This window comes from Narcine bancroftii, chromosome 11 (genome assembly GCF_036971445.1).
Source record: "Narcine bancroftii isolate sNarBan1 chromosome 11, sNarBan1.hap1, whole genome shotgun sequence".
Taxonomy (NCBI): domain Eukaryota; kingdom Metazoa; phylum Chordata; class Chondrichthyes; order Torpediniformes; family Narcinidae; genus Narcine; species Narcine bancroftii.
This window is the reverse complement of record NC_091479.1, coordinates 99282986-99310609: the sequence shown is the minus strand read 5'-3', so window position 1 is coordinate 99310609 and position 27624 is coordinate 99282986. Positions and strand designations below refer to the sequence as shown.

Genomic DNA, 27624 nt, shown 5'->3' with positions numbered 1-27624 from the left:
GATAAGGCGTCCTAATGCTGGGGTGGATTCTGGACTTGTGGCACTCACCTGGGATGAGTGAGTGGGTGAGCTGGACAGAAGACTGCATACTTTGCTAAGTAGATGTGTACTGTCAGCAAGGCCAACCCATATTCTGGCATGCACCAAATGTATCTACAAACATGTCAACATTCTATCTCCAAGTGTGACAAGTTTCCATCAACTTCTAAAGTGCATGCATGGAAACCCCTGGTATCCAGCACCTGTGGGGATTAGTAGCCTGATAAGTGTATTTTCAGTTACTTGACACATCCTCTTACAATGTCTAATTAATAAACTTGCATTAAGAATAGACAGTTCAAAAATCAAAAATACTATACTGTACTTACACTGAACAAATTTCACTTGCATGAATATATAAACCTTAAAGCATTTTACTTTATTTTCAGTCACATTCTTTGAAAACATTTAACCATCGCTGTATCTGCAGGTTCCTCCTCCTCCATGCAGCCACGCAAAAGACGAACAATAACAGTACAGATAATTAACCTCCCGCTCCACCAAATTTTGCAGATAAAGCCTCTGACTAGGGTGATTCTTGCTAAGCAGGGATAAGGAGACACTTTAAGAGAGTCACCTCAATGGCGAGCAGCATCAACCAGCTCTCATCTTGGGTGACACCGTTGCTGTTTCACACAACTTTATTCAAACAGCTACTACAAGCAAAGCCCGACTAAGGCTCTCCACTGGCTGAATATTTGCTCTAAACTTCACCAAAGATTTGTGTTACTTCAGAGAACATTTATCTTTACAATTTTTTTAACGTGTTATTTTATTCTTATTTATTTATTTTCCTTGATTTTTTTTTGCCGGTTGATTGAGGCTGCCAGTTGCTTAAATTCCTGATACCAGGGGTTTTACTGTATAACTCAAACAGCATGGATGTCAGTTGACCTTCAGGTGTTACTGACCATACTGAAATGTTGCAACCAAACTCATTAAATGAAACATGCTTTATGGTGAATTACATCACAACTAAATCTCGATGAGCTCATAACCTACCTTGCCAAGAAATGCTGAATGTTTGCACAGGGTTCACTCAAGTACAAGGACAGTGGCCAATGTTTATCCCTCACTTTAATTTAACCAATCCAATTTGTGAAACGATTATACGCAGGAGCGTCGTCTTTAAAGACATAGATGTGATTAGCAGTTGAGGGAGGAAGGTAGTGTAAGGAAGTGAAAAATTGATGGGAAATGGGAGGAAGCTGGAATAAAACAAAGAGCAGTTATGCCTTCAGGCCTGTTCAATGCAAGAGAGGAAGAGAAACCTTGCCAAAATCCAATAAGCAGCAAACTGAAAGTGTTGGCAACATTTCACACTTGGATAAAGAAGGTTCTGTGACAGAACTGCAAGCAAAGCAATGCCATGAGCTGACAATTCCTTGCTTGCATCTGTAGCAGTTACATGGAGGAACAGTTTCCAGCAGTCAATTAGCCTGGTATGACCAGCCCATGGTCTGGTAATACATTCAAAGTGCAACTCAATTCAGACAATGAACATGCCCGCAGATGGAATAAAAGAATACAGTCGTATAAGGGCGATAATAAAATTTAAGTAATTACTGGTTAATTCCCTCATTAAGGCAAGCACTTACCACCAAGAAGACCCATAAATTGGAGAAACAACACTTGATTTCTGTCTGGGCACTCTCTAACCAGATGGCATTAACATCAACTTCTCCGGTTTCTGCTAACCTACTCTCCATCCTACCTCCCTTCCCTTTCCCTTTGTTTTCTTTCCTCCAGCTCTCCACCCTTCCCTCTCTATTCACTGAGCCATCCTCCCTCCCTTATCCACCTATTATCTCCTGCCTTTGGGTCGGTGCACCTCCCCCTACTCCTTCCTTCCCCCCCCCCCCCCACCCCCACACACATTATGTTCAGGCACCTGCCGAGATTTTTCCATACCTTGATGAAGGGGTCAAGCCCAAAACGTTGGTATCTTTATTTTTGCTATATAAAGGGCACTGTTTTTGCTATATAAAGGACACTGTTTGACCTTCTCAGTTTCTCCAGCATCGTGTTTTACTTCAATCACGGTATCTGCAGACTGTCATGTTTTACTTCCCTCATTAAGGTGTTGTACCCAGAAATGAGTACTAAAAATGTTCACATGGACAACAGTATTCTCATTTTAGACAACGATTAGCCTCTCTTTCCCTCAACATTCAAAACTACAAGGGTACAGAACGGGTAAATGCCAACAGGTTTTCTACTGAGATTGCATGAGACAAGAACTAACGGAGTTAAGAGTGAACTGCTTGTGAGGAACATTAGGGGGAGAACTTCTTCACGCACCCTGCCCTCTTCCCCAGGTTTAGCCTGGGGAGCAGGATTGGGTCAAGTATCTTTTGGCCTGGCATCAGGAGCTGCAGTAACATTTGTTTTCTTCCTACCGAACATCTTATTAAGTAGTAGTCTTAACAGATTTCCAGAGATTTTAAATACAAAAAAAGCTGTATTTTTTGGTAAAAGTTTTCAACTTATCTCAGAGCTGCCTGTGACACGTCCCTCTCACTCTGATATTACGTGCCTCCTCTTTTCAATATTTATGGGAAAGTTGGACAGGAGGGGTGTAGAGGGCATGCAGGTCAGTGGGATTAGGTGGAATAAATAGATTGGCATGAGATGGAAGCATCAATACTGAAACCTCTCCAACCCTACAAACAGACTTGGATACTCCACTGTGTGTAAAAATTGAAATCTTGTGGCTGGAGGCAAATCCACTGACACCCAGTGCCTCTGAAGGGACTTTGCTTCTCTTTCTCTCAGAAGTCCAAGCAATGCTCATGACGACTCTTTGTCTCCCTTACAGCAGTCTAAAGGAAGTTTTGTTTAATATTACATTTTCTGCATGACAATTAAAGAATCTTGACTTTCCAAATACCTTGGAATTGAACAAACCTTAGCTGGATCTTGCTTCAAATAGTGGAGCTTTCAGCAGATAAACACCATGAAACCAGGAAACTAAACTATACTTAACACATGCCTGGTGTTTCTTCAAACAGTATCAGCCAAAATAGTAGTACAAAACCAAGAACTAATTGGCCAACCCAGAACAACATGCCCTTGGCTGCACTGGACAAAAATAAATGTATTGAGTTGTTTCACGTAACGTGCAGAAGACAGTGAAAAGTTTAGTTTCCTGTGACACCAGAACACCAGTCCAGCACTCCAGGCACCTCCCTGTCGCCGTTCTTGGTGAACTCTGACACCTAAAGCTGCATACAGGCAGGTCACAAAAAGTCACCCCACTCCAGTGCCATTTTGTATCCACTAAAAAATACTCACAGAAAGTGGCTAAGATTAAGGGCGACTCGGTTAGCATAGCGGTTATCGCAACACTGTTACAGCGCCAGTAAATCCGGGTTTTGATACGGCACTGATGTAAGGAGGTTGTACGTTCTCCTTGTGTCTGGATGTATTTCCTCCGGTTTCTTCCCTCCCACCATTCAAAACATACCGGAAGTTGAAGATCATTTGGGTGCAATTGGGCGGCACGAGCTTGTGGGCCAAAAGGGCCTGTAACAATGCTAAATGTCTACATTTAAAATTTAAAGATTAATCGTGTTAATAATTAAACTTTAACATTACTGCAACAGGCAATTCAATTTTTAAATAACAAAAACATAAAAGCAGCTTCTCATTGGGAATCAGGGAATATAGGAAGGAGTAGTGAATCAGTACACCCACGGAGGGAGGCTCTTTGGCCCATTGGACCTGTGGTGCCTCTTCTGAGAGAGCTCCTAAATTCGCCTCACTTCCCCCACCCCCCCTCCCCCCCCACCCCCGCTTGCTCCTTGCTATTAGCATTGGATCATCTCGCCTTCAGAGTAATTTTTTTTAAAGATTCAAGTCTGGTAAAATAAATGTAAATATATTCGGGCAGCAGACAGCACGTGGTTAGCTTCTGCAAGCTTTGAATACTGAGTGCCCTGCCAGAATAATGCAATTCCGGTTGTAATCACTCAAAGCTTGCCCACTGTATCTGAAGGAATAGCTGGAACATCAAAGCTTCACGACATGCATGGACCAGCTTCCAATGGGGCCGAATTAAAATACTTATAACCCGCAGGTCGGAGGCCCTGCTAACACCACAGCCTGCATAGTTGGTCTAGGCCCATCTGGGCTTTATAAGGTTGCTCTGCGCAACTTGGCCCTTCTAAAAATCATGACGGCTCTTCAAAAATGACTTGCTGGATGTGAAGTACTTTGGCTAGGTACCAGGAAAACATGCCAAAACAACTTTGGATGAAACTTTTGCATTTATCCAAGAGATGTGAGCAGCATGCTGGTATTTATTTTCCATCCTTCACTGCTGCTACACAGCGATGCCCATGAAGAAGACTGGTGAGCCTGGAGTCACCTATTGCCTAAACTGGGAAGAGAAGGAAGATTCACATCCCCGATCCACATCGGTGAAGTAGACAATTTGATAGTCTGGTGCATTTCTCACTTGCATCTTTACTTCACTACTAGAGATTAAATTCCCCAGTAATAATGCTGCTCCTATGCCTTACGGTCTTATCCAGGGCATCAAAGATGATGGGGAGAAGGTCGGGCAGTGGGGCTGAGTGGGAAAATGGATCAGCTCATGATTAAATGGTGGGGTAGATTTGATGGGATGAATGGCCTATTTCTGCTCCCATGTCTTATGATTCAAACTCATGTTTCTGCGTTAATGGTACAGAATGGAGGCTGCTGGTCCAGTAACGGTTCTAGTATTCTGTGCTTTACAGGGCAGGGTGGGGCCATCTGAAACGAAAGGGCACAGATTTAAGGTGAGAGGCACCTTTTTCCAAACAGAGGGTGACAGGTACAGGAAACGAACTTCCAGAGGAAGTGATAGAGGACAGTATAATTCTAACACTGAGAAGATATTTTGAAAGGTTCAGAAGTATATGGGCTGAATGCAAGCAAATAGGACTTGGGTAGATAACTTGGTCAGCATAGATAAGTTGGGTCAAAGAGCCTATTTCCATGTTGTAAGACTTTTATGAGTCTAACCTAACCATTCTCAATGGTGGCCACACACTCCCCCCTACCCCAGGGGGCACAACACATTTAAGGGGGGCACAGGCAGAAATCATAATTTTTTTAGTGTTTTTTATGTTGTCAGTAGGAGAGAAGTACAGAAGAAACCAACTAAACTTGACTGCTTCACAGGAAAGGGGGCCCATAAACTTTGACCAGAGTCTTTAGGGGGCCAAAAGGTTGAGAATGACTTCTCTCAACAGTGGATATGCACAGCTATGAACTTGTCACGCAGGAGCAGAGATTTGCTTTTTATTCCATGAAGATTATGGCCAATCTGAGGTTTGGTTTCAGATCCATATTCCCATCCAGTGCCCATAACTCAGGATTTCCCAAAAAATCCAAAAAAAAACAAACTTTGCCTTGAATAAACTGGATTGGATAGAGTGGACGTGGAGAGGCTGTTTCCTGTGGTAGAGGAGTCTGGGACCAAAGGGCAGGCTTCAGAATACAAACACGTCCCTTTAGAACAGAGATGAGGAGGAGTCTCTTTACCAGAGAGGGGTGAATATGTGGAATTAATTGCTGCGGACAGCTATGAAGGCCAAGTCATTGAGGATGTTTAAGACAGAGCTAGATAAGTTCTTGATAAGAAGGGAATCAAAGATTACAGAGAGAAGGCAGAAAACTGGGATGGTAAAGGATAGTACATCAGCCATGATGAAACGGTGGGAGAACTCGATAGGCCCAATTCTACTCTTATGTCTAAACGCGATGACTCATTGTTTTTCAATTCCCAGAGATAAAGAACATCAAAGTTTCGGAACACAAAGAGAAGAAATTCCCTCTCATCTCAGCAGTGACCAGTAGATCTCTCATTGTGCGTGACATGTAGTTCTGGACTCCCATGTGCAACCGGATAACTTTGGCTAAAAACCATCTCCACCCACGGACCCTTCACATACTTGATTACATAATGCCTTCAGAGTAATAAAGCAGCCCACCCAACCCATTAAACGGCCATGTAAATACTGCACAATAGACATGTCAGTCAGGCTATGAGCAAGCAGACTATGTTCGCTTCCTAGATTACACGTTTGACTCGGGCGGATCAACAGAGTTAAAACAAGACAAATCAAAACTGATTTGTTCCTTATTGTTTATAATTAAGTCAACAAGAAACATAAACTAGGCAACCTCCTGGAGGGAAAAGTGACTGCATGGGAAATAATTTTAAGGCCTTGTAGCAATTGGGGGAAAAAAAGATTGAACAACACAGTGCATTAATATTCATATAAATTTCAGCCTGTTCCAAGTCGTGCTTTTCCAACATACCCAAATGCAATGTTGAGAGAGGGAAACACAAAAGTCTGGAAGTGCAGTGTCTGAAGTAAAAACACGATGCTGGAGAAACTCAGGTCAAACAGCATACTTTATACAGCAAAGATAACGATGCATAATCAATGTTTTGGGCTTGAGCCCATTATCAAGGTATGAAAAAAAAGGTATGGATAAAATAGTTGAGGGGGAGAGCACAGGCAGGAGGTAATAGTGGATAAGGGAGGGAGGGCACAAGCAATATTTGCTGTTCATCCTCGGTTTAGATCTGCATTGGGAAAAAGTCCATTTCTATCCAACCTTCTGATGTTTTTTTAAAATTTTTCACATCCAGACTTTTTTTTTTTAAAAGAACAAATCCTGTTTTATTAAAGATCAGAGTCGTGAAACACCACAGGTCCTGGAATTATGAGCAAAGAAACAAATCTGCTGGAGGCATTCAGCGGGTCAAGCAACATCCATGGTGGGGAAAAGAAAAGGTCAATGTTTCAGGCCAGAACCCTTCATGAATTATTTTTTTTAAGATTTTTAGACATACAGCAAGGTAACAGGCAGATCTCCCAGTGGCCACCCATTTCAAATCTCCCTCCCATTCCCGTGTCGACATGTCTGTCCATGGTCTCATGTACTGCCAGACTGAGACCACCCGTAAATTGGAGGAACAACACGTCATCCTCCAACCAGATGGCACTAATATTGACTTCTCAGGTTTTGGTTAAAACCCTCCCCCCCTACTCCTTCTTTCCCCCTTTGTCTCTCCATTCCCTGTCTCCTTTCGCAAAAATGTGATAAGTTCCACATAGTCCCTTATCATATCCAATTAACCCCTTTTGTTGGTCTGGATTGCTCCCCATTGTTTGAATTTTGAGACTTTCTGATACATCCTGCTTCCGCCTTTCTGATTTTTTCCTTGAAGAAAGGCTCAGGCCCAAAACATCGGCAATGTATCTTTGTCTTTTATAGATGTTGAAAAGACCATCTGAGTTTCTCCAGCATTTCAGTCTGTTTACTACAATCACAGCCTATCATGTTTCACACAGTACAAGGCCCTTTCGGCCCACGAGCCCGTGCCACTCAATTACACCAAATTGACCAACAACTCTGGGTACATTTTGAACAGTGGGAGGAAACCCACACAGACAACAGGGAGAACATACACATTCCTTATAGACAGCAAGGGATTCGAACCACAGTCCGGATCGCTGATACTGTAACAGTGTGGTGCTAACCGCTAAAGGGTTCCATCCTAATTGGCATTTGCTAAAATGGTGTATGCTGCAGAACTAGGAGTGTAAGCCATTTTGCATCTTGTTAGGGTAACCACTTTCCTACATTAACTCCCTATTCCTCAATTCCCTTTATACCCTTGTTGCACTCAATAAGGGATCGACTTGTCAGGATAACACATAAAGTGAAGCTTTTCCACTGTATTTTGGTGCACATGACAATAAACAATTACATTTAATTTCAAAGGATATATCTGAATATCGTCAGCAACTGAGCCTCCACAGATCTCAGGGTCGATATTCCAAAAATTCACTACCGCTGGATAGAGATATTTCTTTACATCTCCATCCTGCAGAGCTGACCCCTTATTTTAAGAGCATCTACTCATCCAAGCTGGATGGGGGTGGGGGCGGGGGGGGGGAAATTAACTCTGCATTTACCCCTCGTTGCCCTTTAGCAAAAGTGGACGTTTGTACAAGACAACCTTGATGTACCTAAACTGAAGAGAGTAGAGTTCAGTCTGCCGAACCTCTCCTCAAAGGGAAAACCTGTCCCCGCACAGGCCAGTGAACCTTGTGTTGCACTGCCTCCATTATAAATATATTATTCCTCAGGCCGGGAATGCGAACAATATTCCAGACACAGTCCCACCCGGGAACAAGATAGACGCAGAACATAAGGAAAGTGTGCATGCCTGTTGCAAGGTTTTGGAAATGATTATCCAATTAAATTCAATTCCTACAATAGTATTTGGCTTCTTCTACATACCCTATGGCCTTTTGAAAATTACTATTGAATCTGCTTCCACTTCATTCAGGCAGTAATTTCCAGTCTCAGAATCAGAATTTGTTGTCACGAACATGTCAGAAAATGTGCCGTTTCCCAGCAGCATCACAGTGCAAATATTGCTATAAATTACTTTTCAAAATAAATAAAGTGCAAAAAAAGAGAAAGTGAGGTGGTGTCTGTGGTTCATTGTCCATTCAAAAATTTGATGGTGGAGGGAAAGAAGCTGTTTTTGTACTGTTGAGTGTTTGTCTTCAGGCTCCTGTATCTCCTTCCTGATGGTAGCAGAGGGCATGGCCTGGGTGGTGGGGGTCCTTGAGGATAGAGGCTGCTTTCTTAAGATACCGTCTCATGTAGGTGTCCTCGATGGGGTGGAGACTGATGCCTGTGATGGTGCAAACAACTATTTGGAGTTTCTTTTCCCTGTTCTTTCATGTTCTTATCCTGGATGTGTGTCCTATAGGCATTCCTTATCTATTCCTCTTTGGCCCAAGCATAATCATCTGAGAGGGTAATTACGAATTGACCATGTTGTACACAGGGCAGATTCAAAAGGCCACAATAAAGGAGACGCTGCAAATCTGAAAATAGGGAAGGTAGGAAACCTCCAGGCGGATGGGCAGCATCTGAGGAAAGGGCAGCACACAGAAGTGGTGGAGGAACTCAGCAGGAATGATTAAGAACTTAGGCTAAAATGTCAATTGCTTCTTGCCTCCAATGGATGCTGCGTGAACTGCTGAGTTTCTCCAGCACCTTTGTGTACTGCTCTCAACCCACACGTCAGCAGATGTTCTTGTTTAACCTCCATCTGAGGAAAGAGAAGCAGATTTCCTTCCTTGCAGTGTGTCAGAGAAGCAATTTGGATGTTAAACCAGCTGAGGTGACATCATATTTAAATGCACACCACACTTCTGTAGTGGTGGGGTCTGAACTCATTTCAAGACTCTTTTATTGAGTCATGTAATAAAAACAGTGCCATATTACACAGAATTTGTTTCTGTCTGCTGTAAAGCGAACTGCTCGCCCTCGGCAGAAATTGTCTGAAGCGCCTCTTACAGTCAGAGAGAAGTAATGGAGAGTCACCGAGTGTCCGTGGATTCACCTCCATCACTGCTATCAGCCTCAGAGTCCAGTCCCATCCAAACCATTAGCTGCTCGAGCTGCAGATTCAAACCTCTGACACGGCCTTCAGCACCCTCGGTACTCTCTTGCGTCCTGGTTCCAATACCTAGTAACCCTTCAGCCATTCTTGAGGCAGTTTCCAGCAGTCTTCCCCTTGGTGTGAGCTCCTCGACCACAGATGCAGTACAGACCTCTGCTGCTGACCATACATTGGCTCTCCTTCACCTCCTGCTGGATTGCTTTTAGACAATTACCCATATCTGGTGGTCCCATCCCGCACCCTGCTCACTCATTACCTCCATGACTCTTGTGTTACAGCAAGGACTCAAAATTAAAGTTCTTCAGCGATTTTTCTGCGGGGGTTCTTCTGTGGACAGCCTCCACCTCCAGCATCTTCACCCACAATTTCCTGCCCCTCCACCTCCATCTCAACCCAGCTTTAAACAATTTTTTTTTGGTCATCTGGTAATGTTTTGCACAGATTGGTAACAAAATTAATGCAATAGAACTCCCATCAAGTGCCTGGAGATATTTGACTCCATCAAAATGCAGCCAACTATTCTTGTTCTCGTCTCTGGTTCTAGGACCCTCTCATTTTCTCCCACTGCCAGCAAAGCCTCTAATTCTGAACATCTCTATTAAATCCCTCCTTAAGTTTAAGTTTGTCATGACATGCCCAGCACAGGGTTCGTCTGCAAACAGACCAACAGATCCAACGTTGTGTCAAGAGTTCAAGTTTACAGATTACAATGAAAAGGAAGATCAATTAGTACCAACCACAGACATCATGAGAGGACTGGCATAGGGGTCATTTAGAAGCATGGTGGCTGCAGGGAAGAAACTGTTTAGAAACCCACTGGTGCACATTTTCACACTCTTGAGCCTTCTTGATGGAAGAAGGGAGAAGAGAGTGCGTCCAGGTGTGATAGATGGCGGCGCTGCTGCTCATGGAGAGTTAGGTATGAAGTTTCAGCGTCCCTCTGCGGGGTCCAACCACTAGTCCAACTGCCATTAGCTCTGTACAGACTTCAAACTGCCTGTTAAAGGAGGTGGTTTATTTTAAAATCCTGGGTTCAACATGGCAGTGGCAGCCACAAGGGTTTGCAGACTCCGGGGAAGCAGGGGACTGGCGTAGGGCACCAGAGAACGGGGAGACCACACCCCATTTGAGAAGGAAAAACAGAGGAGACCACCCACAGGACAGTGATCTTTGCAGTGGACCAGTGAGGCTCTGAGGCTGAAGAATATGCAGGCGGCAGGCTGTTGATGACTCGAGGTGAGAAACCTGTGGAGGCTGCAGGGAACTTTGGTCCAAGGACTTACACCAGGCTGCGGACTCCTGGAGGCTCGCTCAAAACTGGCTGAAGGGGTACCAGGTATCTTTGCTGGGATTCGAGGGGTTGCTGGAGCTTCCTGATCCGATGGTTGCCCATGGTTTGGACTGAAATCTGTGGTACTGTAGACGCTGTGGGACCACTGGAGATGAATCCACAAACCCTCAGTAACTCTGGGGGACTCTCTTTTGCTTCTTTTTCTCTGGCTGTAAGAAGTGCTGGACAATTGTTGTTGATAGTGAATCTTTGTCTGCCTTAAGATAGACTGAAGGAAATTTTGTGTAATATCCCTTTTTCTGATTTATTGCATGACAATAAAATAATCTTGAATCTTTCAGCACGTTGGCTGCATTTCCCTGGCAACTGGAGATGTAGATAACTTTATCTACACCAAGAAGACTCACATCTTCTCTGCACCTCTACCTAACTGAAGACCCAGGTGTCATTCATCCAAACTTCCACTCCAGCTTCTCCATGACCTTCACATCCTTCCTAAACTCTGTCCAGAGTCAAAGACAATACACCAGCTGGGGACCAAGAAAACGTCCAGCAAAATTTCCTTCCTATTTAAAAAATAAATAAATTTAGACATACAGCACAATAACAGGCCATTTTGGCCTATGAGTCTGTGCCACCCAAATTTACACCCCATTAACCTACAACCCCCGTATGTTTTGAACAGTGGGAGCAAACTGGAGCCCCCGAAGGAAGCCCACGCAGACAAGGGGAGAACATACAAACTTTTTATAGACAGCATGGGACATGAACCCCGCGGTCCCAATTGCTGATACTGTAAAGGCATTGCGCTAACCACGACACCAACTGTGTGCCCCTGCTCAGGCCTCAATGGGATTTGTAAATTAACAGAGAGACAGAATATTTTGCAGTATTTCCTCCTGAGCAGAAAATTAATGGAAAGGAAAATGTTTAATTATTTGGCAGCATTTTTTGCTTTTAAAACCATATTAACAAGAAATAAGAAAAACTTCAACATAGACACCTCCTAGTTATGAAGAATTGTGGTAGGTATTGCTAACTGTGTTTTATTTCAATAAAAGCCCTCGAGAAATAAAAACCCATCAGTTACCAAGTCAAAGTCACGCTGATTGAGTCCCACATCTGTGATGTAGCTACAATGAATCTCGATTTACAGACACGTTGTTTGGCAAGGAGGTGAAACGGAGCAGAGTTTTTAACCCTCCTCCTGCACTGCACCACAATGCCCACTCTCTCCATTTCCTTCCCCCCACCCACAGCACCCTCCACCCCTACCACACCTCCTGCACCCTCCACCCTCCTGCAGCCTTCACCCATCCCTCAGCCTCTGCACCTTCCACCTCTCCCCCCTCCTGCACCTTCCAACCTTTCCCCACTTTCTGCCCCCTCCACTTTCCTCCCCTACTTCCTGCCTCCTTCACCCCTCCCCTTCACTCCCCACCCCCTCCCCCCTCCCGTTCCCTCCCCACCTCCTAGACCCTCCACTCCACCCCAACCCCTTGCCTCCACTCCACCCCAACCCCTTGCCTCCACTCCACCCCAACCCCTTGCCTCCACTCCACCCCAACCCCTTGCCTCCACTCCACCCCAACCCCTTGCCTCCACTCCACCCCAACCCCTTGCCTCCACTCCACCCCAACCCCTTGCCTCCACTCCACCCCAACCCCTTGCCTCCACTCCACCCCAACCCCTTGCCTCCACTCCACCCCAACCCCTTGCCTCCACTCCACCCCAACCCCTTGCCTCCACTCCACCCCAACCCCTTGCCTCCACTCCACCCCAACCCCTTGCCTCCACTCCACCCCAACCCCTTGCCTCCACTCCACCCCCCTCCCCCTCCACCCCACCCCAACCCCTTGCCTCCACTCCACCCCCCTCCCCCTCCACCCTCAACTTCCCTCCCCCACTCCAGGCCAGTTCAACACAGTGAAGACATGTCAGAAGATGGTGAAAATAATTAGCAGGACACAATCTAATTTATTAAATAGTGCAACCTCTGGAAACTATCACCCTCACTCCTGTCCTCCTATCTACGTTCATCTATGTGCTCCTCCATTTGCCCCTTCTTCCCTCCTTCCCTTGTGTTTTAATTCCGGTGCCTGCCTGCATTATGCTCATACCTTGATGAAGGGCTCAGGCCCGAAGCTTTGTTTAAATATCTTTGTCTCCTATGGATGCTGTGGGACTTGCTGAGTTCATCCAGAACCATTGTGTATTAACTACCATCACAGCATCCACAAACTTCCTTGTTTCACTACATTGTTGCTGAATCAATGGCACAGACTAGCATGCAGCTTGGTGCAGTCTATCTCACCTTTGACGATATGTAAAGGATATTGGTTGTCTAAAGGATCACCTGTTTGACAAACACAGCAGCATTGACTAAACGTTGAGGGATTGGTTGCTGTCACAGTCCAAATAGCAGGAAGAGGCTATGAAGCCCATTCAGGAAACCAGACAACCAAGGTCAAGCTGGCACCCATAAGAGAGAAGAGCAGAAATAGCCTATTCAGCCCATTGAGTCTCCCCCATCGTTCAATCATGAGCTGATCTATTTTCCCACTCAGCCTCACCGCTCGGCCTTCACCCCATAACCTTTAATGTCCTAGCTAATCAAGAACCGGTCAATCTCTGCCTTAAATATACCTAATGACCTGGCCTCCACAACAAATTTTAGATTTACCACCCTCTGGCTGAAGAAATTCCTCCATTTTTCTGTTCTAAGTGGACGCCCTTCAATCCTGAAGTTGGGTCCTCTTGACCTAGACTTTCCTTTGACAATATTTTTATTGAAATTGAAATTCCATGTCAGAAAAATAGAGTATATAAGAATCCATGTTAAAAAATAGAAACGTACACAGTATACTCCACTCAGATCATACTATTTCATCCACAGAACCCTGCATTCTTTATCAATCAAAATATAATATAGGAATATTTCATTATATAAAAAAAATCTAATCCCACTATCAAAACCGAAGTTGTTTGGCAAAGAGAGAGAAGAAAAAGTATGAATACACCTAAGATTGTCTGATCTTGAAAGTTAAGCAGGTTCAGAACTAGTCAGTATTTGGAGGGGAGACCGTCTAGGAACGCCAGGTGCTGTAGGTTTCTGTGAGAGGCGCTGGACAAAGTGGTTGACTCTTTGTCTGCCTTACAGTAGACAAAATTTAAATGTAGTATTACCTTCTCCATTTTGAGCTCAGGGTCAGTTGGGGCGCATTGAATTTCTTCGTGCTTGCATTGTTTTCTCTGTTCACCGGATAATACTTCCTCAGGCAGAACTCAGAACAGAACGCCGGAGGTGTGAGGCACGAGAGCAACATTCACCCATACATACATGGCCTTGTGGGATCTTTTTGTGTGCATGTTTTAACACCCTTCATTGACAGCACTAACCAGATTATCTACAAACACTGGGGTATTAACAATGAATCTATAGCATCTGGTGCACATAAATGATGTTTACAATCCTGTTGAAAGATCAGGAATGTCCTGACCAATGTTTATCCAGACACTAATGCCCTTCAGAAAGTACTTATTGTTTGTTCAATGTTTTGTGATGTCTTGAAGTTGTGCAATGCAAGTAATTTTTTTGTAGGATTACACTTTAGAGAGACATTGTGATGAGGTTAGCTCAACACTATTACAGTGGCCAGTTACCCAAGCTTGAATCCCGCGCTGACTGTAAGGAGTTTGTACATTCTCCTCTTGTCCGCATAGGTTTTCTCCAAGTACTCTGATTTCCACCCCCCCACCCCCAACTCTCCGTTCAAAATAAATGGGGTTTTAGGTTAATTGGGTGTCATTGGGCAGCATGGGCTTGTGGGCCAGAAGGGCCTGTTACTGTGCTGTAGGTCTAATTTAACTTTTTTAAAAATTCAAAAACACAGGGTTTAAAGGAAAGACAAATAGTGGACTCTCAAGCAAGCAACGTTGAGCTGGAGAGACGAGACCTTTTATCGAGGCTAAAATCTGACCCGGCACGTTGACTGACCATTTCTCCCCATGAATGCTGCCTGGCCTGTCGAGTTCCGCCAGCTCCACGTTGCTTGCACAGGGTTTAAGGGTCCTTGCAGGTCACCTTTCAGCTGGTAGTTTAAGTAGTATAATTTTCCCAAGTTGAAAGCCAAAAGCAAAAATTAATTTAGGGTCAACTTCCAGAAGCTCCAATCGTCAGAAAACCAACTCGTATTTACGTTTCAAATACTCAAATGTTCAAGTTCGTTTATCTTCCAATTGTTCAAGTACACCCCAATGAAACAGCATTTTCCTGTCATCTGGACAACACACTGCAAACACACATACAGATAAACGATAATATATGTACAGTACATACATACAAATGGAAAATAAATAATTTACATATAAAAAATAAATGAATTATTGTTAATAAGCAGTTGAGTGATGGGGGTTTGTAAGAGCAGTTTATTCAGTCATTCATCATTTTCACTGCCAGTGGGAAGAAGCTGTTCCTGTTGGCTCTGATACTCCTGTATCTCTTACCCAACAGGAGTAGCTGGAAGATGCTGCGTGTAGGGTGCTAGAGGTCCTCAATAATTCTCTTCAGACAACAATCCCGGTAGATCACGTCGATGAATGGGGTGGGGGGGGGGGTGAAGATTCCAATGATCCTGTGATCCTCTCTGCTGCTCTTATGGTCCTGTGGATTGACCTCCGATCCATACTCTACAGCACACATGTCAAACTCTGGCCCGCGGGCTAAATTTGGCCCGCGATATAATTATATTTGGCCCGCAAGATCATATTAAATATATATTAGAGTTGGCCCGCTGGCCGCCACGCCAGTATAATGCATGCACACTGAAGGTGAAAATGAAGACGCCGGAGGTGTGGAGGGATCTCAGAGTCCCGAATCCCGGGGATCGGAGCGCCGCACTCAGCCCGCCCGGCTCCCGGACAGACAGACGCGGCTGGAGTTGGGGTCTATCCTCGCTGGGTCTGCGCTTCAGCGGCGACGCCGGACCGAACGTCTCGTTGGCGATGCCTTCCCCCTCGCTCCGTGCGCAGCGGACCCTGCCTCCCGCTCCTTTTGTTGGAGACGAGCCCGGCGCCGTGAGATCGCAGTTTAATCCCTCTCCAACCATGGGAGGTGGGTGGGAGCAACGCGCTCTTCTCAGCCAATTCCTCCACCGCCCCGGACACCGGCGTTTCAACGGGGGGTTCGGGTGCCTTCGTCAGGCGACCGACCTGTTGGTCCAAGACAAGGGGAGAGCGTACAAACTCCACACAGACAGCACCTGAACTCGGGTGAACTGGGAGCTGCGACCCCACATTCCACATCAGGACTGTGTGTAAGATTGGGAGCAGTGAGACGGAAGCTTATTTTGTTCCTGTGATTTAAGCCTTTCTTGGGGTGGGGGGGGGTCCTTCTCTGACCACTTGCCTAACATTAACCTAATCAGATGTGGAGTTACCACAATACAACAGTTCTCAACCTTTTTCTTTCCACTCGCGTCCCTGTGCCATTGGTGCTCTGTGATTAGTAAGGGATTGCTTAAGGTGATCTGTGGGTGGGAAAAAAAAGTTTGAAGACCACTGCTTTAATCATCCCTCATTGACTCGTCATGTGCACGGTTTCAGAACGCTAAAGGAAATGGGCCAATGACAATTTTTCTCAAGCAAAATATTTCAGTAATAATTGGGTCTAGAGCAGTGATTCTCACCCTTTCCTTCCCACTCACATCCCACCTTAAGCAATCCCTTACTAATTACAGAGTTTCGATGGCATAGGGCACACATGTCAAACTCTGGCCCGCGGGCCAAATTTGACCTGCAATATAATTATATTTGGCCCACAAGATCATTTCAAAAATGTATTAGAGGTGGCCCGCTGGCCGCCGCGCCGGTATAGCGCATGCACAGTAATACAACAAATCCCAGAATGCATTGGCATCAGCCTGCTAATCGCCCCCACCTCCTCTGTTTACGTTGCAGGGTCTCATGGTGGACTCTGGTTTTGGGGCCTGGCCGGTGTCAGGGGAAGCCAAGGCCACTTCCCAGCGCCCAGAACCGGAGGCCTCGGGCCTGACCTCGCCAGGACCATTGCCCACTCCCCCTCCCTGCCACAGGCCGATCCGCAACTCACGGTGACGGGGCCGCTGATCCGCCGAGATGACGCCCTGCAGCGAGAGCCGATGCCCCCGCACTGTCGTTGTCCAACCCGATCGCCCGCAAACCCCGCCCTCCCGCACACAGGCCTGAGTAAGGATTATGAACTTTAATCTCAGGATAAAACAATCTTCCAATAGTTTCATGTCACAGTGATAAATATATTCCTGGTTAAAAATGGTCCTGCACCTGGATACAAGCTCATTAGGCATAAAACTTGAAAAGTGTGTAAATCAAAGGATATCTGTACCAATGGAAAAAAGGCATGGCAAATAACCCTGCTAGAGTTCATGCCCACAATCAGTCACCCATTTGATTGTTTCAGGAATCATGTTATTCTCCCACATTCTCAATAGCCCTCAGATTTTACTATTCGACAGCACACTAGCAACATTTGACAAATCCTCTATAGAGAAATATTATTTATTGAATATTTTATTTCTCATTTGTTCATGCTTCTGGAAAGAGTTTATCCAAAACTATTATTAAACATTTATTTTAATAAGAAAAAGTTTAACATTACATATGTTGAAAGAAGAGAAAACATGCAGATGTTGTTGAAAATTTTCAATAAATATTTAGTTCGGCCCTCGACTTAGTCCAAGTTTTTAATTTTGGCCCTCCGTGCATTTGAGTTTGACACCCCTGCTCTACAGCAAACATACCATTCTGTGATGCAGGCAGCCAAGATGCTCTCGATAGAGCTCCCGTAGAAAGTTGACAGAATGGTGGCCGGTAGCCTTCCCCGCCTCAGTCTTCTCAGGAACCACGAGAATCTAGTGCATGATCCACTTGTAAATTCCAAATACCACAAACAAAGCCTCCACAGAAGGATCCCCCACAAAGGCCATTCATTGTGAGTGAACGGTTAATCTGCTTTGGCACTTCTCTGAAAGGGTATCACAGCAATTTTTGTTTAGCAATGCCAGTAGAATGAGCTTAATGGTTGAGTACACCACAGGCAACTGAATGTCAAAACATCAGCTTGAATTCCGTATAGCAATTTCAGAGCAAGATGGTGATTTTTTATCTGTTTGCCTCTAAAATAATTAAAGCACAGAGAGGCTTGCTCATCTCCTTCTGAAGGAGAGACCAAAGTAAATGAGAATGTTAGCAAATAAAGTTTGAGGGAATATGTGTATAGATATCACAGTCCCAATGGTTTAGCGATGAGGTTGTATTGAGATACAATGAAGAGCTCCATTTTGTGTACCATCCAGGCAAGAAAGTCACCACTCTCCATCACCATTTTGAATTTAACAATTTACATAAATGCAGTGAAAATGGCGAGATTAATCATGGCCATGGTCAAATTTGGTTTCTGGCACAATGAGCAAATTAGATACATTCACTGCAGCATAGGTTTTCCCAAGGGGCTTAGTTTCCTCCTGCCCTTTAAAAATGAACTTGTTGGTCAATTGGGTGTAATTGGACAGCACGGGCTCGTGGGCCTGTTACTGTACTGTATGACTAAATTTAAAAATTTTAATTTAAAATTTACAAAACACTGGTTAGACTGGAATGGCACACAACAATGCCAGTTCTGGTCACCACATTATAGGAAGGATGTGGTTACACTAGAGACTGCAGAGATTAGCCAAGATGTTGTCTGGATTGGAGAACATTTGTCACGGTGAGAGATTGGATAGATTGGGGTGATCTCAGTGAAGTCAATACGATTACCAGAGGGATTGATGAGATAGTTAGAATACTTTTCTCATGGTGTGGGCATCAAAAACGTGAACATAGGTTTAAAGTGAGAGGAAGAAGTTTTAGAATGAGTACAAGAAAGCATTTCTGTAAGAGTGGTTGATATCTGGAACATTCATTACATTCAGGAGACATTTAAACAAACACTTAAGTAGGTAAAAAATACAGACCTATGGATGCAATCATGAAGAAGGCTCGCCAGCGGCTACACTTCACTGGGAGTTTGCACCTGTAACGCTGCCACAAAATAATGAATTTCATGATGTGTTCACGACAATAAATTCTGAATCAAGAGATCATTGTGAATGTTGTGTGTGAAAGGACCTGTTTCTGCGCTGTATGGCTCTACACCTCCAGAGTTTCACTGCACCCCAAGAACCCCAGTTAGAAAAAACATGGATATTTGCTTTGAGGGATGTGTTAAGAACCACTGTTCTTGCAAGCAATTGAATCTGCCCAGACCTTCAATATTCTGTTGGAACCCAAAACCTTTCTGCCTGCAATTCCATCAACTCACATTGGTTTTATGATATGGCATCCTTTCAATGAACAATACCAACGATGTTATTGCAGGCACAGCGTTGAGGTTCAATGTAAACACAGAACACTATAGTACTGGCCCTTTGGCTCATGTTGTTGTGCCAACCTATGTAAACCTGTTCAAAAAGAAAAAACTCTTCCAACCTTATAACCCTCTATTTTTATTGTATACACTTGCGTGTCAAAGATTCTTTCAATGTACAAGCCTCCAGCACCACCCCATGCACCCACTACTCTCTGCGTTTAAAAAAAAAACTTACACCCGATGCCTCGCCTAAACTTTTTCCCTCTCACTTTGACCAAATGTCCTCTTGGTGGTTACTATTTTGTCAGCACAGGTAAAAGGTGTTGTCTATCCACCCTATCTCTACCTCCCATAATCTTTGTAGACCCATATAGATGTTCCTACACCAAGATAAATTTTCCCATGTCCAATTTCAAGCTGATGTCCAGAGGGCTGGAATTTCAAAAGGTTATAATGGACGGTCAAAGTTTAGTAAATACACCAAAATGCCGGAGGAACTGAGCTGGTCTATTCAACATCTATAGGACACAAAGATACATTGCCAATGTTTCAGGTCTGAGCCCTTCATCAATATAATTTTTCTAATATAATTTTTTCCTTCAAAGATACTGTTTCTGTGTAACTGCCATCACCATGCAATATGTAGGGCCAAAGATCATGTAATCGGTTAAAGGCATGGTTGCATTTGCCACTTTACTTGTCAGGTTTTATCAAACAGAATTTCAAATGCTGTAGGAACACAATTTGTATTTAGTGGAGCAATTTCTCCATCAAATTTGCTTCCAAATCAATTCCAGTTTGTCCCTTCATAAAATGCTGCGTTAAAACGCAATACCAGAGAAACTCAGCAGATCACACAGTGTATGTTATGTAGCAAAGATGCATAACCGACATTTTGGGTCTGAGCCCTTCATCAAGATATCATCAATGGGCATTGTTTATCATGCCTCGATGAAGGGCTCAGGCCCAAAACGTCGGTTATGCACCTTTAGCTTTACTATATAGTTTGCTGTGCAACCTGCTGAGTTTTCTCCGGCGTTGCGTCTTTACTACAGTCACGGCATCCGCAGACTTTAGTATTTCACTTTGTAAAATGCTGCGTAACCAGGCAAAGTGGACAACGTGGCAAAGACAACAACGTGACAAAGATATTATTCTGCCAAACAAAAATATCGTCTTTGAGAATGGTTAAAATCACTGCAATAAAAAGTAAAGCAGTCCAGTCAAGAGTCCAGCAGGAAATCAGAGCCACCAGGAAGGACTTTGTTAATAAAAGAATACAGTTTGCTGCTTGCAGTGGAAAATGAAGGAAGAACAAGACTCACATGTCTATACTTCAGTGGCACACACCAGAACTGAACATGATAAACTTCAACCGCTCTTGGCTTATAGTCGTTGGAATTTAGGAGAATGGCAGGGGGTCGGGGGGAGTGGACAGAGTAGATGAAGAAAGATTGTTTCCCACAGTGGGAAGTCTGGGTCAAAAGGACAACTTCAGGATTGAAGGGTGTCTACTTAAAACAAAGATGCAGAGGAATTTCTTCAGCCAGAGGGTCATGAATCTGTAGAATTTATTGTGGAGGCCAGGTCATTGGGTGTACTGAAGGCAGAGATTGATAGGTTCTTGGTTAGCCAAGGCATCAAAGATTATGGGGAGAAGGCCTGGCAGTGGGGTTGAGTGGGAACATGGATCAGCTCATGATTAAATGGCAGAGCAGACTCGATGGGCTGAATAGCCTTATTTCTTCTGCTATGGTCTTAAACTTGCCCAAAGGTTCAGCTCTTGAACACATTTTGATCAGTAAAGACATTTCCACTGATGGGGAGGGGGGGGTGGTAGGGAAAGAGGAGGGAAGGGATGTGGGAGCCAAACTGGAGCTTTATTTCCTCTCGGACTCTGATACGTGTCGCATTGATGAGGTTATGGAGAAACTAGAAAAACACACGAGAAAGGAGCTGAAGACGAAGGAAATGGCTCCATCACCTGCTTGCGTATTGTAAACTCTGCAATGCTATAGAACATCAGCAAAACAGCAAATGAAAATATTTATTTATCTTTCAAATTTACTACCTCTTTTCTTTCCTGTCTTTGCAAATTAATGTATGTTATTGTTGTCGATGCATCCTGCACTCCGACATGGCTGCAGCATGTTAGAATTCGAGTATATCTGGATATTGTACTTCTGTATATGATAATAAACTCTCATCTCAAATTTTTATCCAATACCAATGAAACAGAAATTGTGTGAATAGTCACCCCTAATGTTAAAATAAATAATTTTCTCCTATTTCCAAGGTCGGAAATAGCAAACACCAGAGGACGTCTGTACAGAGTGAAGGAAGGAAAGCTTCGGGAAGGGCAAGTTGCTTTTTTTAAAAAAACACGCAGAGTTGTGGGTGCCTGGAATGCGTCGCCAGGGGTGGTGGTGGAGGCTGGTACAATTGGAGCATTTTAGAAACTCTTGGGCACAGAGATGAAAGAAAAATAGAGGGTGACGAGGTAGTTTTTTTTTGGTAGGAATATTTAGGTCAACACAATATCGAGGGCCAAAGAATTTGTACTGGGCCATTGTGTTCTGTGTTCTAATATAATTTTATTGAATAAAACTAATTTGCTATTTGTCAGCTGCTCACCCCAATGCTGACCACCTTCCCCAAGTCGTGTCTAACATCCATTGCTCCACGTCACCCTGCTCAATAACAACTTGCTCCCTAGGCCTGTCAACATTTCTCAGCTGACAGCAGCCCAAGAGTTTCACTTATTCACTCTCTCCCGGGCCTCTCCCTCCCACAGAGACAAGCCCAGCAGTGCGACAACACCAGCTGATTTCAAGGCTCTTAATACATGAGGAATCTGTGGTATGCCTAACCAGCTCCTCACACATCACACCAATGTATGGACGCACGGCACTGGACTAGCCATTTCATTGGTTCATGTAATTATACCTTATTAATTCATTCTTGTTTGTTTTAAAATTTATTTCAATCATTTGAACTGGAAGGGGAAATAAAACTGATAAATCCCACATCAAGCCAACAATTTAAATACAGTTTAGCTGTAACGATGGATTAACATACAAAAATAGGAGGCTTCTGAAGAACAACTGATAACTGGCTAATCTTTTTATTGCAGTCTGTGTGGGGAAGCTCCATACTTGGAAATGGAAACTGATATGGCAAGGATCCACAAAGGGTTAACAGTTTCACTGTGAAGGAACACTTCTCAGAGCCAATGCAACTTATTTTTTTCAGAAATCATACAGATGGTACAGCAGAAAGTGTCAAGTCTTACTGACAAGCACATTCCCAGGATGTGAATCACAATTCTGATTTAAAACGTCTGCAGTACACATCCCTGGTGATACATTTTCCCAGATGCCTAATTTCACAATGTGATCGTCGCTTCCTGGAAGGTTACACCCTGGAAGCAGTTGTCGTATTTACACGAGCTCCACACTTTCATATCTTGCTTGCAAAAAATATGAACCATCTGTGCTGTTGCAGACAAGTCTGTATTAAAAAAAATTGGTTTGACACCCTCCGGATTGAGCGGCTTGAATCCGAAGATTTGAGGGGTTGAGAAGGTACATGGGCGACTTTTCTCTTTTTTCAGTCAAGGCACAGTACAATAGCAGGGATGTTCCACTCTGGTGAGGAACATTACCGAAAGGGATTCTGTAATAGAGATGAGCAGAAGGAGGTCATTCAGTCCACTGAGTCTGCTCCGCCATTCCATCAAGAGCTGATCGATCTTCCCACTCCGCCTCAATCCCCATAACTTTTGATATCCTGACTATTCAGATGCCTATCAATCTCTGCCTTAATCCTTTGGATTCAGTGTCGTGGTTTTCAAGGACTGGTTTTATACTCAATCACTAGCTGGTTTGTACTGTAGTTCACCCAAGGACCCAGTCTAATGATAAAGGTTAAAAATGGCTGGAACCCAAAGGGTTAAATATACCCAACGATCTGGGCTCCTCAGCCATGGTTGCAAACTCCAGAGGTTCACCACTCTCTGGCTAAAGACCTACTCCACATCCTTTTTAAATGGGCGCCATTGGTTCCTGAAGTTGTACCCTCTTGTCCTCGACTCCCCTACATGGGAAACAACTTTACCACATCTCCTCTGCCCAGGCCTTTCAACGTCTGAAATACTTCCTTGAGATCCTGAGGTTCCCCCCTCATTCTTTTGAACTCTCAAGGAGTGCAGTCCAAGAACCGTCAAACATTCCTCATCTGCCAACCGTTTCATTCCAAGAATAACTAGCTTTGCTAGGGGGTGTGGCCTGCACCTGGTGACACCATCAGAGGGGGTGACACCAAAATGATTGTCTATAAACTTTTTGTGCAGTTTCAGTAGAAATTTATTAATTTTTTATAAAAATATCCCTGTCATTATTTATAACAAAACAAACATTTTTTTGTAAGCCCAGACCCTATGCTCATTTACTTTTTGAACCTTCTACTTCACTCCGGTCAGAGCTGTCATTATTACCCAATGACAACAGTGCTGTGAATCGCATGGTTTCGTCTGCATTCGCTACAAGCACGAGCTGTTATTTTCTTTGCTGCTGGTGTTTTTATAGTCGGTAATTTTGGGAAAATTTTCTGGTGTTTTAGTTACAATATTGTGGCAATTAGTACCTGTCAACCTATATCAATAACTTTTTTGAGAATGTAACAATATGATGTAAATATCCCTTACTGCACTCCTGAGACCTGCTGCCTCGTCTCTGCAGGGTAGCCAAGTGAGTGGTGGCATTTTCTGGGTTATCAAGTGAGCACCCTCCTTCCTCAGTGTTTCGCTGATAGACCCACGACACCTCCGGAGGGTTCACAGCAGTGAATCCCGACAACTTGGGTTCATCCCCTAGATGCCATTCATTCACTTGGGGGCCCAGGTGGAATCCTTTCTCCTCATCCAGAGGCACTGACTATCCTCTTCAGCAGCTCTGGAGATCTTTGACTGCTTGTCGGTGTATCTTTCCTCACACTTCCAACTTGCAGAGTAGCCCTGACGCCGACGTGGCTACAAATCATCTGCAGCCTACTTTAACCTGTCAGACCCTTGCCTTCCAGCCACGTTGCTACACATTAGCTGTGAGCTCGGCATACCTCAGTTTCGTGTGCTGATGGGGCTTCTCCACTGCATCCTTCCGGGGCATTTGTAAGCTCAATGATACAAACGAGACGGAGTGAGGCCGACCACAGTTCAAGGTTTGGTCTGAGGTTGGTTTCCGCAATTTCATTTGGGAAGCAGAGCCTCTGGCCAAAGTCTGCCGCTATCTTCCAATTACGTGCCCCGCCTAACCACCCAGAGTCTGATCTTGATGTGGTGATTCTGGCTTGACCCTCACCTTCTTCGACAAATGCTGTTAATGGCCAGCGGGATGACGAGAGCTAACACTCATCCACCAATTTTCCAGCATTGTTGCAAGACGTCAAATCAGCCTTGAATGAACCTGGTCTTGAAGCCCACCAAAATATGTTTTAGTGTTGCTGAAGTCGAGCAGAGGGAGCCTGTGGGGTCCTCTCCATACCACTGGCTGAGATTCACAGCAGATGGCAAGATATTGAATGCAGCCCTGATGGTGAAGATCACTCTGAATGTCCCAAGCTCTTTCCAGGAGATCTTCCTTTTCTCCACTCCCTCCCATCTCATTAATTTCCCTTGCTTTGCCTGAGCGACAGCCTTTGCATACCTTGCCACCTCCTCCTTCCAATGTATCTCCTCCATCACAAGCAGAGGAGGCAGAGCAGTCTTGTTCCAGGCTGGAATAGTGGCTCCAAGACCCTTCCTCCCTTGCAGCCCTCGGCCCACGATGTCCCTACGATTGAGTGCCGCCTTTGCTTGCTTAGTTGCTTGTGATGTAGATCTTAAATGTTTTTATTTCGAATTCTATTGTTTTCTTACTGAATGTTCACTTTAACCACATGAAACCGTGTAAATGCATTGCTGCTGTGCACAAGGTATTGTCATTTAAAGGTGTAATTTTAATTTTGCTGGTTGTTTATCTCACTACTATTGCCGTTACATTCAGTGATCGACGGGAATTGCAATTTACGAGAAGCATTAGTGTAAAAAACATTACTAAGGATTTTGAATGATCCTATGGGAGGATGATATGGGAGGAGGTCCATAAGGGTGTGATAGTACAGATCTATCACCAATGTACATAGTGTATATAGTTACTGTATCTAGACCGTGCTTACAGAGATTGGCTGAGAGTTAAGCCACGCCTATTGTCTGGGCCTTAAAGGGTTGTGTCCCTAGCCAGGTCAGATCATTCCGGACTGGTCGGCCACCTGTGAAGAGCTCCTCTCTTTTGCTAATAAAATTGTAGAGCTCGTCGAAAGAATCAAAGACTTGTTGATCCAAACAAGGAGATCTTCCTTTTCTCCACTCCCTCCCATCTCATTCATTTCCCTTGCTTTGCCTGAGCGACAGCCTTTGCATTCCTTGCCACCTCCTCCTTCCAATGTATCTCCTCCATCACAAGCCCATGTCTCTGAGGCAGAGCAGTCTTGTTCCAGGCTGGAATAGTGGCTCCAAGACCCTTCCTCCCTTGCAGCCCTTGGCCCACGATGTCCCTTTGATTGAGTGCCGCCTTTGCTTGCTACAAGGGGGTGGAGGGAGGTGGTGACACCATGAGTTACCGCACTGGGTGACGCCACTGCCAGGAATCTTTCTTGTGAATCTTCTCTGAGTCCTGTCCAATGCCAGCACATTCTTTCTTAGATAAGAAGCTCAAAATTGTGTCCTGTACTTCAAGTGAGGCCTCATAAAGCCTCAACAATTCAAAGGGAGCTCAGTCATTTACCAGCCATGAAAAAATTCAATGAGGGGGAAAGTTTGAGAACATTTTCTAAGTAAATAGAGCCCATGGAGAGAACTCACTGAGAAGCATAAAGCACGGACCAAAATAGGGTGAATAATAACCTCCAATTTATCGCACCCAAAATAGCAATAATCAAAACAGCACAGATTCAAACAGGACATTTAGAAAAATGTTTCATCCCAAGAGTGGGGCTTGCATCTTGAAAAAGTTGTAGAAATTCTCAACACATTTAATCAAAAACTGATGGTGCACCTGGCTTTAGACAGAAGGATGGGAGTGTGGACCACGTTTCAATCCTTCTTCAAAATTTTAAAAAAAACGCTCTGCAGACGGTGAATGTGTGAAATGAAAACAGAAAACATCAGAAATACTCAACTGGTCAGACAGAGAGAGAGAGAGAAAAACAGAGTTAATGCGCCAGGCCAGTGACCGACCATTCATCAGACCAAAGAGAATTCTGATGAAAAGACATCAGCCAGAAACCTCATCTCCAGTTTTTTTCTCTCTCTAGATATTACCAGAGTAGATAACATTTCCGTCATTTACTATTTTCTGGTTTCATTTCTAGACATCATTGGGCTGAATGGCCTCCTGCTCTTGCATGAAATTTGGGATTTCACTGGTGAAAAACATACAATTTGGGAAAGGGACGGAAATACGGTCAACAGGCCACTTATGACCATCATCCTGCAGAGGACACTCAAAGATAGATTCCAGCTCCACCAGAGAACATTACTGCACAGTACAGGCCCTTCAGCCCTCAATGTTGTGCCAACAAAAAAAATAAACTCTTCCTACCCCATAACCCTCTATTTTTCTTCTGTCCATGTGCCTGTCTAAGACTCTCTTAAATGCCCCTAATGTTCTGACCTCTACCATCACCCCTGGCCAGGCATTTCTCTAAAAAACTTGATGTCTCCCTTAAACTTTCCTCCCTTCACCATACAGAGATGTCCTCTGATACCCTGGAAAAAAAGATGCTGGGAGTCTACTTTATCGATGCCTCAGAATCTTTTCGAGCTCTATTAAGTCTCCTCTCATCCTTCTTTGCTCCAAAGAGAAAAGTCCCAGCTCTACAAACCTTGCCTCATAAGACTTGTTTCCCAATCCAGGCCACATCCTGGTAAATCACCTCTGCACCCTCTCCACAGTTTCCTTCTATAATGAGGTGACCAGAATTGAACACAATACTCTGGTCTCACAAGAGTTGTCGAGTTGCAATAGGACCTCTGGATTCATGATCTCCCCATTAATGAAGCCCAACGTCCCCTAGGTCCTCTAAATTATCCTATCGACCTGCACGACGCAACCTTGAGAGATGTGGGGATTTGGACCCCAAATGTCACTCTGTTCCTCCACGCGGTAAAGTGTCCAACTATTAACCCTGTCTACTCAGCCTCCTGATTTGACCTTCCAAAATGCCACAGTTCACACTTCTCCATTTGCCACTTTTGCATCCTGTCTCTAACCTGCTGGGACAACTCCTTCCACGGTTCATCTCCAACCACACACCCAAAAAAAACTGCAGATGCTGGAACCAGGAGGGAACAGAGAAGCT

The 27624-nt window shown here is 44.3% G+C and overlaps 1 protein-coding gene across 13 annotated transcripts in view; it reads right to left on the bottom strand.

Moving 5' to 3' along the window:
* Window positions 1–27624, bottom strand: part of srgap1a (SLIT-ROBO Rho GTPase activating protein 1a) — a 229322-nt gene that overhangs the window by 192790 nt on the left and 8908 nt on the right. Inside the window, exon 2 of one of the 13 annotated variants that reach the window (XM_069904202.1) lies at window positions 18833–18899. The exons of the other annotated variants lie outside the window; for them this stretch is intronic. Within the exon in view, the coding sequence (XP_069760303.1) occupies window positions 18833–18848 (16 nt within the window). The 5' untranslated portion in view covers window positions 18849–18899. The remainder of the gene's footprint in view (window positions 1–18832; window positions 18900–27624) is intronic. 13 annotated transcript variants of the gene reach the window in all.